The sequence below is a fragment of the Callorhinus ursinus genome, unplaced genomic scaffold (genome assembly GCF_003265705.2).
Source record: "Callorhinus ursinus isolate GAN/ISIS: 27379988/994484 unplaced genomic scaffold, GSC_fseal_2.0 scaffold21, whole genome shotgun sequence".
Taxonomy (NCBI): Eukaryota; Metazoa; Chordata; class Mammalia; order Carnivora; family Otariidae; genus Callorhinus; species Callorhinus ursinus.
In genome coordinates, this window is record NW_027397083.1 from 27,328,659 (window position 1) to 27,341,592 (window position 12,934).

At 36.3% G+C, this 12,934-nt stretch overlaps 1 protein-coding gene across 6 annotated transcripts in view; it reads right to left on the reverse strand.

Annotated features, from left to right (window-relative positions):
- PRMT3 (protein arginine methyltransferase 3) overlaps nt 1-12,934 on the reverse strand; it is a 141,755-nt gene that overhangs the window by 62,493 nt on the left and 66,328 nt on the right. For all 6 annotated transcript variants that reach the window (XR_012381862.1, XM_073904852.1, XM_025878546.2 and 3 more), the window contains one exon: nt 8,047-8,125. Coding sequence is in view for 5 of the 6 variants with exons in the window: in XM_073904852.1 (XP_073760953.1) it covers nt 8,047-8,125 (79 nt within the window). In the remaining variant the exon portion in view is untranslated. The remainder of the gene's footprint in view (nt 1-8,046; nt 8,126-12,934) is intronic.

Below are 12,934 nucleotides of genomic sequence, written 5' to 3' on the forward strand. Positions count from 1 at the left end.
ATAAACTGAAAACAAGTACATATGTACCAAAGAAATGCACAAAAGAAATAATTCCATGATTATTAACTAGTCTTTAAACAGCAGAGAAATAAGCCTCCCCTTCTGCCAAACTTTGTTTCTATCCACAGCCTTAGGAATTTATTATTCAATGACAGCAGCACTAAATTATCTTCCTAATAAAGCCCATGATAAGATCTCTTGGCATCAAAGCAATTGCTCCTTTCAAGCCTGACGTGTGAGATACCCAGAAAAAATACTTGCGTGCTATGTCACTGATAAGAAGTTTCTCAAGTCCTCCCTACAGGGGCATGTGAGGCAGATGTGATAGCTGCACTGGGCTAGAGTACTGGGTATGGGGCTAGCATGGACCGTTGAGTTACTTCTCCGGTCCTCCTCTTCCACCTACACAGGGTAAGTCTCTTGACTGTGTTTAAAGTCCTGACTAATAGAAATTCTTCGAGGTATCTGATTTGTTGCTGACTATGCTGAACCAGCAAGAGCTTGAGCTATAGGAAAGCATGTTTAGTTTCTTGAACCAGATCCTCAGATGAGAAACATTGAAGCAGAAACAGAATTCTAAAGTAACTTTAGATATCTGGCAACTTCTTTATGTATCTTTTGTTGGACTTAGTAAGAAAATCATACAAGTTTCCCACATTTTGCCCTGTAACTCCATCCTTAAAAAGGAATATAGTTAGGGTACAGATCAGGGATCAGCAACATTTTCTGCAAAGTAACTATTTCTGGTTTTGTGGGCCATATGGTCTTTGTTGAAACTATTTATCTTTGCTGCTAGAACTGTGAAACCAGCCACAGACAATATGTACATAAATGAGCTTGGCTATGTTCCAAGAAAACTTTATCTACAAAAACAGGCAGCAAGCCAGATATGTATATCCCTGATATAGATGTGGGAGAAATGGATGAGGGAGGTCATTATCAGAGCCACCATATTGTACTACTTCAGGGAGTGCCATTCACACTATAGTCTATGGGAAACTGAATATCCTTCTGAGTCTTGTAGTGCACAGACATTCAAGTTACTTAACATAGCTCAGAATTCTTTTATTTCAGATATTATTAAAAATCTTAGTGAAAAATTTAAAATATCATTAGTCAGGGGCTGGCAAACAATGGCCCATGGGTCAAATTCAGCCCCCTGACTATTTCTGTAAACAGTTTAACTGGAACATTGCTACTCTCATTTATTTACCTATGGTCTATGGCTGCACTGTGTTCTAGAGGCAAAGTTGAGTAGTTGGAACAGAGACTGGAGGGCTTACAAAGCTGAAAATATTTATTGTCTGGTTTTTGTAGAAAAAGTTTGCCGACCTCTGGCTCTATATCAAGCACTATGATATACTAGTAATATTACTAAGAAATAAGGATAACTTTTTCACAAGGAAAAACTACAATTTACTAAAATAAATTTAAAAAACTTTAAAAATATTTTGGTAAGAAGAAACGGAATATGACTTTACTTTTTCTAGTGTTGAGGTACATTTTTCAAGATAGTTATATTTCACAAAGATACAGAAAATTATGGTTTCTTTATTTGCTAGCATTTAGAAATGAAATTATTTTTTATCTTTGTTAGTAAGAGGTATGAATATTCATAAAGGACCTGTAATCAGTGTTACAGGTCAGTTTAGTTCCATATCCACCTCCTCACAGCTGGCTAAAATTTTGGGCCACCTGCCAGAATCCTGACTAACCCTTTACCTTCACATTCTGACACATTTGTCATTTGATTTTTGTCCGATAGAAGCATAATTGAGTAATTATACCTTCTTGTAGGTGAAATTAACAAAGCGCTGATTGGACAAAGCACCCTCTTAACAGACCATTTATAAATTCATGGCTTTGACATCTGTGTCCTTCTCGATTCACTGCCCAGAATTCATTTGTCACTAGAACAGCTCACATGGTGAATAGATAAAGATGGGAAATCCTTTATCCCTTAGAAATGCCTCACAAACTTTGGGACACTAAAGGGTAAAACTGAGATGCATAAAGAAACAATTCCTAGTAAGTACTGGCATCACTGCATGTATATAAATAACCAGAGAGTAAAAAGGTTTAGAACAAAAGGAGATAATAAGTCAAAATAAACTATTCTTTTCACAATACACGCTAACAATATGGAGAAAGATTTTAGTAAATTAACAGTTAATGACAAAATGATTGATATGTATAAAGGGAAGTATACTACTAAGCTACTAAATCAGCAAAAATTCTGAAGTTGAATAAGCTTAAAAATCAATTTCCAATTTATTTATTTATTTTTTAAGATTTTATTTATTTGACAGAGAGAGACACAGCGAGAGAGGGAACACAAGCAGGGGGAGTGGGAGAGGGAGAAGCAGGCTTCCCGCAGAGCAGGAAGCCCAATGCGGGGCTCGATCCCAGGACCCTGGGATCATGATGTGAGCTGAAGGCAGACGCTCTACAACTGAGCCACCCAGGTGCCCCTCAATTTCCAATTTATATAATAAGGATGTCTTAAAAAATTAATTCTTATTTGGAAATTGGAAACATTTTCCCATCATTAACTTATAGTGACTAGGCCCAGCTTAGCTAGCTGCAATATACACTGAAAAATTATGTATTGAAAAACAGTAGAAAATAATACTACTGCAACATCACTGAACAAAACAAAAATAACAAATGTGGGAAAAACGCAGATTTAAGATAAGAAAGTAGACAGTGAATTATGGAAATACTAAAGGAAATCTCCAAGCACTATGAACCACAAGCAGTGGCTGATTACCCTGAGTTGAACTACGTGAAAGTCAAGTCTTGATAGCATGATGCTTAAATTCATTTCAGTACTTTTATAAGGTATAAACCTAACACTAATCTCATTTTGCTAGCTATAGTTCACTTCACTGTAAATCTATAGTTTACCAGATGTAACTCAGGAGGGGAATTAACCTTTTTGAGCAACCACTTCATTTCAAGCATCCCATTTAATGATTTTGATTCTATAAAGCTAGATTATAATCCTTTTACAAATAAGAAAACTGAAGTTGGTAGCAGTACAGTACCTTGCCCAAATTACCAGTCTTAATCAGCTAACTAGGTTAACTAGTTATCTGACAAAGCAGGGATTCAACATAAGGTTTACTTGTAAAATCTATATGCTTTCCATTATGCATGATGCTACACTTTATGCTTTTCAAATGGAAGAAAGGGAAAGAGGAACCCCATTTTCCCAAGGTAAATGGGCACTTGTTGAAAGAGAAAGAGGAAGGTGAAAGGGGTTGAGAAAGACTGGAGATTAATAAAATTTCAGGGCAAAGTGAGGAAAATGGAAACATTCAGCTTTACTTACTTATTAGAGCTGAGTTAAGGAAGGAGATCATGGTACAAAAAGAAACACTAAAAAGGAAAGCAAGCAAGTAGAAACGAGGGAGCAGTGAGTAAGCTGTGCAGTCCAGCTTTCCACATAAAGTATAGCTAGGAAGGGACAGAAGCACATGGGGACTTTGTAACAGAGGCAGTTTCTTATTAGCACAGATCAGGTTTCCAATGCAAATTCGCAAAACTGTGGAGAGAGACAGAACTATTGGTGAAGCATATACACCTATATATCTGGCACTCTTTTTAGCTGCCCCCTTCTGAACTATTTGTGAAATTCTCTATGTTACAAGGCAGGGTCAGCCTCCCTCTATGGAGGCTGAAAATGACAGAAGCTTGCTTTCCCTCTCTCCCTTGTAGGTTAGGCATGCACATATGACCTATATCCACAAATGAATGATAAGCACCTAAAATTCTGGCTACTTCTCAGAGGCACAAATGCCTACTGTTGGTAAGATCAGCAATGTAATATGTCAGCTAGTGCCAATATTAGGGTAGTGGTATTACTTCTAAACCGGCCTGTAACATAATTTTAAAACATTATTCCTGGCTGTATAACCTTCCAGCCTGGTTTTCTAGTTCTCACAAAAACTTAATAAGCCACCCTACCTACTTTTTAATAAAGTCCTACTCTGTTGAATAGCCAAGGTAGATTTCTATTTCTTCCAACAGTAATCTCGAGTGATACAAAGGAAAATATATATTTCAAATAAATTCTAAAACAAACAAATTCTTAAAATAGGACTCCTCCTACATTTTGGTTCAAAAGGATCTGATGTGGGGCCCAAACATCCATATTTTTAACAAAAGGCCCCAGTGATTATGATGGTCTGTCAAGATCAGAAAACAGTAAGTTAGGAACTGACGGCCTTGGTAATTGTGCATTGTACTGGACGTAGTCCTCAACTTCATAATCTTGATAATTACAACTCAAAGATGTATATTCTGAAGAACCCCAGAAGAAATGTGAATCTAGTTTTGTGAGGGAGAAAAATCTTTCATTTTGCTTGTGATAAAGGCAGTAAAAACAACATTTTTTTCTACTAATATGGAAGAAGATATCTCCTATGATGACCTCCTAAATGTTCTATGCAACAATTATGATTTTACAAAACTATTACCAGTTCTGAGGAAGTTTCAAAGAAATGAATTATTTCTATATGCTCCTATCAGACCACAATTTTAATCTGACCCATTCCTGAGAATGTCAACCCTGATTACTTGATGAAGGTGGAGACTGCTATGCTTCTACACTGAAATTTACTCTTTTTGTAGTTAGTAGCTATTTTGTGGGGAGGTTCTTTGAAACTAGGTAACTATCCCATTGTTAATCAAACTTTCAGATTATTCATTCATTCATATATTATTTTAAAGATTTTATTTGTTTATTTGACAGAGAGAGACACAGCAAGAGAGGGAAAACAAGCAGGGGGAGTGGGAGAGGGAGAAGCAGGCTTCCAGTGGAGCAGGGAGCCCGCTGAAGGGCTCCATCCCACAGTCATGTAATCGCCACCACAATCAAGATATAGACAGAATCTTTCACCACAAGCTTCACCACTAAATTTAATCAATAGTATTATTTTAATATTAACTCTGTAGTGCTAAATTTGCTTACAATTCTATTACTTGATTTGTCACCTTTAAATAAGAGTCCATGAATTCCTGCTATTAAAGATAATGCAACTCAAGTATATACACTTCTTCCTACCTTCCTCCTGCATTCTCTTTCCAATTTTTGTAAAATACAGTATTTGACATTGTTAGGGTATAAAATACATACATTCTTTGTAGTCATCCTAAAACATACATTTGTTTTTGTCTTAATTCTAGTTGTAAAAATATGCATAGGTCACAGTGTATCTTTCTTTCCCCCCAATTTTTAATTTAAATTCCAGCTAGCTAACATACAATGCAATATTAGTTTCAGGTATAGAAGTTAGTGATTTATCACTACATACAACACCCTGTGCTCATCACAAGTGCCCCTTCTTATACCCATTGGGTATTTAACCCATTCCCCCCACCCACAGCAAATCATTTCCTTAGTTTTCCTCTTTATCTATATCCTAGCTGAATGTAAAACACTACAGTTCCTGAACACAACTAGTGCTTTATAAATCTTAGCTAAAAATAGTAGAAGCAATCTTTAGTAAATACATTTTCATTAACTTTATAAAATTATTTTTATTAGTAGTAATAGCAGTAAATGAGTACCTCCAAAATACTGCAGAATTTGCTTGGTGATAACAGGGAGAAGAAATACTTTGGCTGACTGTGTTTTATAAAGGACTTCCTCCATACCATTGTATATATAGTGAGACATAAATTGAACGTAAATTCATGGGAAAATATCAGTTGTGGTCCCTTCATGCTTATACGAATCTTTAATATTTTCCCTCTCTCATAATTCAATCATTCTTTCTAAAATCATTGCACTAATTGCTTAGTAAATCTTTCTTTTAGAAAAAACATAAAGAAAAATTTGCTTTGTAACAGAAGAATGAGCACCTAGATGATTGGAGATATTCATCAGGCATACTCAAACACAAAATAAGCTAAATAGTCTACTTCATGTTACTCATTTCTGACTTTGCCTTCTTTTCTCTTAAAAGCAACATTCAATAGCACAGCCTAGGCAGTTAAATGCTGACCTCTCTTCAATATGCCTCCAGATTACCTTAGTGCTAATATTAGGTACATAAAAATATGAAAAGAACTAGACTTAGGAGCCTCCACTTTATCCCTGATGATGGGAAACACTCTGCTACTGTTTAATCAACTATAACCTCATTATTTTCATGCTGTAAGTTCTTAATGAATTTCATCGAGAGTTCAATTTAAATGTATTAAGTTGCTGTCAGTCCTTCAGTAAGATCAATGAATACCATTCAGGGAGGTGTGGAAACAGTTTCTTGAATCTTCCCTAGAACTTCAAGGTAAGAATCAGATTCAATAAAGTACACTTTAGTAGGGAAACAAAAAGGAATGTTGAAAAGAACACGAATATTGGAATTGGCAGATCTCAGTTTTTAAAAAAAATAGTCAAGGCTTGACCACTTAATATGTGTCCTCTAGGACACCTTTGTTTCTAAAATTCAAAGGGCTGTTGTGAGGATTAGACATGTAATAATATAAATAAAAGTATAGTTTTTGGCAGCTAGTAGACAATCAACAAATGGTAGATAATAATTAGTTTCAGTCATTAAGTATAACAGTCATTTAAAAAAAGCCACTGCAACTATAAAAAGATATAGCCAATTTTTGTAGGGTAAAGTATATCTAAAAATTCTAGCCAGGTTTATGTCAGAGATCAGTAATACATCTTGAAATGCTTGCAGAAAACATAGTGACAAAATAAATGAAAGTATTTTGAAAAGGATAGGCAAACCATTTAAAAGCTATTATAAAAGACTTCTATTGTACTGGAGAATTTTCTGTGCTTTAGGTTTTGGCCTCACTGATTTTTACTGTACCATAATTGCCAAAGTGATTTCACAGAATATGGATGGGCAAGAGGCATAACTATGATCAGGTGCTTTATGTCACTAGTTCAAAATGTCCAATTTTCATCTATTTTTTTAATAATAATTTTTTAGATTTTAGATTTTATTTATCTATCTGAGACAGAGAGAGAGAGAGAGAGCATGAGGGGAGGGGAGGGAAAGGAAAGGGAGGGGCAGAGGGACAGGGAGAAGCAAACTCCCCACTGAGCAGAGCTTGATCCCAGGACCCTAAGACCATGACCTGAGCTGAAGGCAGATGCTTAACCAACTGAGCCACCCAGGCGCCCCTTTACATAACAATTTTACCAACTGTACTCTGACCACAGAAACCATTTGTTGATCTTGAAGCTTTGAGAAAGTGAAGGTTCAGGGAGAGATGAATGAAGGGAGACAGATGCTATTCAATTCAGTTTTAATGATTTGATTAAATAAACTTACATGATGCTCTATCTATGTTCCAGGAGCAGTAGAGCTTGTTCAAGAGTAAAAGATGGACAAAACATAATCCCTGCCCTGAAAAGGACTGTTTGTATATAACTGTTCATAGCAGAAGGCTTATAAAAACACAATCTCAAAACATACTCTCATTTAGAGTATACAGAATTAATATGAGAAAGCTTTCTAAATTTATTGCGATCTAATTAAAATACTGATAAAAAAGTCCAGTATGTCCAGTATAAAAGTACTGATTGGGTATGCTGCACTTCATAAACTTAGGAGAAACCAATCACTTTTTAAATGTTCTCATTAAATCACAGAGATGACAGGTTTATATATTTAGCGAAGTCATGGAAAATTTCCCAGTACAGTAGGTAACAGCCAACCTAGTATGTAATACTCTATTGGGGAAAAAAAAAGACCAAATGTCATAAGGATTAAAAATCAAAAGGGGTTTCTGTTAGATTTTCATTTCAACAGCAAATAGCTTCCAAAGCTAGTCCTACCACTAGTATTTTTATAAAAAGCATTCTTGAGATACCATTAACCTGAAGTCCTGCATATCTTCTATAATGTTCTACTACCAACAGTATAGTAAACGACTGTCTTCAAGCTTCATCTAATGGAAACATCTTTCATTTCTATTGGGAATTTTTTCAGTCATGCATAGTTTATTTGAAATCCAAAGGTTCACTTGATTCTGCCAGACTGAAATTACATTATTAAAACTAGAATTTTTACTCACCCGATCCTCCTTTTGCCAAGTATTTGTTCTTCGCATAAAGGACAGAATCTAACATAGACTCAAAAAGAAGAAAATAGCCCTGCATAAAAAACATAAAAAAAAAAAAAGATTTAGAAATGTGTAATCAATATCTTCATTAAGTATATCAATTTAAATATCTGGGCTACTCTTTTTACAAAAGATATGCTTTTGAATCTACCACGTAATTTTCTGCAAAGTTTGAAGTTACTTTTTGCATTAAATTCTCCAAGTACATTTAAAAAAATCAGGTCAGGGTATAAAGTGGACCCAGAAAGTTTATTACGGTTGAATGTACTGAACCTTCTTAATCTGTGCTTCCACTTTCTAGACCATTGTTTCTTCCTCATTAAAAGGAAAATCTGAGATAGAAATTGTTAATGTACCCTCTAACTCCCTGGAATATTGCAATATTAATTCAGACAGTGGTTCTCAACCAGATTTCTGTCCCCTGGAGGACATCTGGCAATGTCTAGTGCCATTTTTGATGGTCACAACTCAGAGGGAAGGAAGGGTGCTACTGGCATCTAGTAATATAAAGCCAAGAAATGCTGATAAACATGCTACAATGCACAGGAAGTCCCACAACAAAGAACTGTCCAGTCCCAAAAGTTGAAGGGCTAAGGTTAAGAAAGCCTAAGTCTAGAACAGCGTTTCCCAAAGAGCTTCCTGCCCAGTGACTTTCTCTTTCGTTAAAAAAAAAAAAAAGGAAGGAAGGAAATCTTTAAGAAACACCAGATGCTTTATCCTCATCTTGAGATTCGTAATGCATATTAGCACACTGACAGATCTGGGTAGTGTTATGGTAAAAAGGTCTACTGAACATATCTTAACCATGTTCATAATGCACATTAGCACACTGATAGTTCTGGGTAGTGTAAAGAGGTCTACTGAATATATCTTAACCGTATCTTAACGTAACATGGTTACGTTTGTAGGTTTGCCTACAAACCTCTTTTTTTTTTTTTTTCCCCTATTTTACACCTATCAGTATCTTGCACAACTAGTGTTCTACGTTCATGAAATACAGCCCTGGAGTACGCCAGATTTTAGAGACCAGTAATGAATCCTCTACCAAGAAAGGATAACCATAGGGTGCCTGGGTGGCTCAGTTGGTTAAGTGACTGCCTTCGGCTCAGGTCATGATCCTGGAGTCCCGGAATCAAGTCCCGCGTCGGGCTCCCTGCTCAGCGGGGAGTCTGCTTCTCCCTCTGACCCTCTTCCCTCTCATGCTCTCTCTCTCAAATAAATAAATAAAATCTTAAAAAAAAAAAAAAAGAAAGGATAACCGTAGCACAGGTGAAAAGAAAATTTACCACTACTGGTATAATGAGTAAGGAATCAATGACAGCTTGAGTCAGTCTTTCTCCTTTGAGAGCCTATCCCCCAACTACCCAGAGCAGTAGGAAGAGTCAAGTGCTTAGCACATGAAACACTTTCTTACTGCTTAGAGTAAACCAACATGAATTCTGCCCTAATGACAGCATTCTAAGTTCTCACTCATTTGTTCTGTGCACAAATAACTGTTTGACAGGATAAATGCAATACTCTTTAATCACATGAACAAAGACTTTTTATTTATTTTTTAAAGAAGAATTTATTTATTTTTATTTTATTCATTTATTTTTATTTTATTCATTTATTTGACAGAGAGAGACACAGCGAGAGAGGGAACACAAGCAGGGGGAGTAGGAGAGGGAGAATTCCCACTGAGCAGGGAGCCCGATGTGGGGCTCGATCACAGGACCCTGGGATCATGACCTGAGCTGAAGGCAGACACTTAATGACTGAGCCACCCAGGTGCCCCGAACAAAGACTTTTTAAAAGGGTCTCTAGAAGAGGAAAAACCTGCAACTTGGGATGGAAAATCTTCACAAGAGATTATTATTATTTTTAAAGATTTTATTTATTTGAGAGAGACAGAATGAGAGAGAGCGAGCATGAGAGGGGGGAGGGCCCGAGGGAGAAGCAGACTCCCTGCTGAGCAAGGAGCCCAATGCGGGACTCTATCCCAGGACCCTGGGATCATGACCTGAGCCTAAGGCAGTCGCTTAACCAACTGAGCCACCCAGGTGCCCCAAATCTTCACAAGAGATGAACAGCACATTTAAATTTATAGAAAATGTAGCTCACAAGCCTGAATCACTTAAAAAAAATCTAATTAAACTGCCACTAGCAACTCTACATTGATGTTTACCCAATCCCAGCAACATACCAATTCATTGAAAAGAAAATACTTGCCTACAAAAGAAAGATTAGCAACAAAGCCTTTTCTCAATTTGTTTACATCAGGAAAATTAAGGATTTGGTGGAAACTGTTCTGGTTAGAGTATCTCTGTATACGTCTAACTCTTACAAGTGTGTTTACTGTTAATATCATCTGTGTATTCAAAGAACAAGGAACTTCTGGAAGTCAACTAAGAAATCTTTATCAATCTGACATAATTCATGCAGACCTATGCACACAACTGCTTATAAATAAGCATTCATCTGTTAATTAAAGTGAATTTTAATTGATTCCAAGGAATTATTAAAAGAGAAGTATTCTATTTACCTTCTATTACTTCTTTTTTCAGACGAGCCAAGACTATGTATATGTGTGCACAGACAAAGGAAAAAGATCAGCTGGTAAAACATGTTAATAGGTTGGGGAAAAAACAGTCCTTATTTGCAAGATTACTGCATGTTAAAACATTAATTAAAATAAATTAATTTACATTTTGATACAAACTTAAGTATTCATTATAGTCTAGTCTTTTTTGGAAGGGGGCAAAAAAAATTAGTTTGTCATTGATTTGGCATTGTGTCAAACTGTTTTTAGTATTAACTTTCAAAGTAGTTGGCAAAAAAGCTAAGTATTTTGCTTCCCATGTCCAAACTGTCTTACTTCCATGTACCACAAATACACCAAAGTCTTTTCCATCAGTAACTGAAAGTAGCTCCTTCTAACAACATGCTTATTTACTGCATTTATGATAAAGTTATTATTAGCTATCAGAGATTAAACTGTGGCATATTTTAAACTGGTGCTAAAGTCAATACCAATAATATAGTGGTGAAAAGAGTGCACTCCTGGATTTAAATCCCAGCGGAGTCCCTTTCTCTCTTTTTTTAAAAAGATTTTATTTATTTATTTGAGAGAGAGAGAGAGAGAGAGACCATAAGCATGAGTGGGAAGGGGGAGGAGGACGGTGGGGCAGAGGGAGAGGGAGAAGCAGACTCCCTGCTGAGCAGGGTGCCTGCTTTGGGGTGGGGAGCTCGATCCCAAGACCCTGGGATCACGACCTGAGCAGAAGGCAGACATTTAACTGACTGAGCCACCCGGGCACCCCAAGGAGTCCCTTTCTCTATATGAATTTGGACAAATTAACATCATTGTACCTCAGTTTCTTCATCTGTAAAGGGACAATTATGGTATTCTACTTTATAAGGCTGTTCTGAAGATTACATATGTTAATACATATAAAAGTTTAGAAAAATAAATCTTATTAATTTAGCTTAAAAAATTAAGAGCTATTTAAAAAATATATTTAAAAATATGCTTGTGATAAGAACATATTATGAGCAACTCTATGCCAGCAAATTAGATAACCTGGAAGAAATGGGTGCATTCCTAGAGATGTATCAACTACCAAAATTGAACCAGGAAGAAATAGAAAACCTGAACAGACCTATAACCACTAAGGAAACTGAAGCAGTCATCAAAAATCTCCCAACAAACAAAAGCCCAGGGCCAGATGGCTTCCCAAGGGAATTCTATCAGACATTTAAAGAAGAATTAATACCTATTCTCCTGAAACTGTTCCAAAAAATAGAAATGGAAGGAAAACTTCCAAACTCATTTTATGAGGCCAGCATTACCTTGATCCCAAAACCAGACAAAGACCCCATCAAAAAGGAGAATTACAGACCAATATCCTTGATGAACATGGATGCAAAAATTCTCACCAAAATACTAGCCAATAGAATCCAACAGTACATTAAAAGGATTATTCACCACGACCAAGTGGGATTTATCCCTGGGCTGCAAGGATGGTTCAACATCTGCAAATCAATCAACGTGATACAATACATTAACAAAAGAAAGAACAAGAATCATATGATCCTCTCAATAGATGCAGAAAAAGCATTTGACAAAGTACAGCATCCTTTCTTGATCAAAACTCTTCAGAGTATAGGGATAGAGGGTACATACCTCAATATCATAAAAGCCATCTATGAAAAACCTACAGCGAATATCATTCTCAATGGGGAAAAGCTGACAGCTTTTCCCCTAAGGTCAGAAATGCGGCAGGGATGTCCACTCTCATCACTGCTATTCAACATAGTATTAGAAGTCCTAGCCACAGCAATCAGACAACAAAAAGAAATCAAAGGCATCCAAATCGGCAAAGAGGAAGTCAAACTCTCACTCCTTGCAGATGATATGATACTGTATGTGGAAAACCCAAAAGACTCCACCCCAAAACTGCTAGAACTCATACAGGAATTCAGTAAAGCAGCAGGATATAAAATCAATGCACAGAAATCAGTGGCATTCCTATACACCAACAACAAGACAGAAGAGAGACAAATCAAGGAGTCGATCCCATTTACAATTGCACCCAAAACCATTAGATACCTAGGAATAAATTAAACCAAAGAAGCAAAGGATCTGTACTCAGAAAACTATAAAATACTCATGAAAGAAACTGAAGACGACACAAAGAAATGGAAAAATGTTCCATGCTCATGGATTGGAAGAACCAACATTGTGAAGATGTCAATGCTACCTAGAGCAATCTACACATTCAATGCAATCCCCATCAAAATACCATCCACTTGTATATATACACAATGGAATATTATGCAGCCATCAAAAGGAATGAGA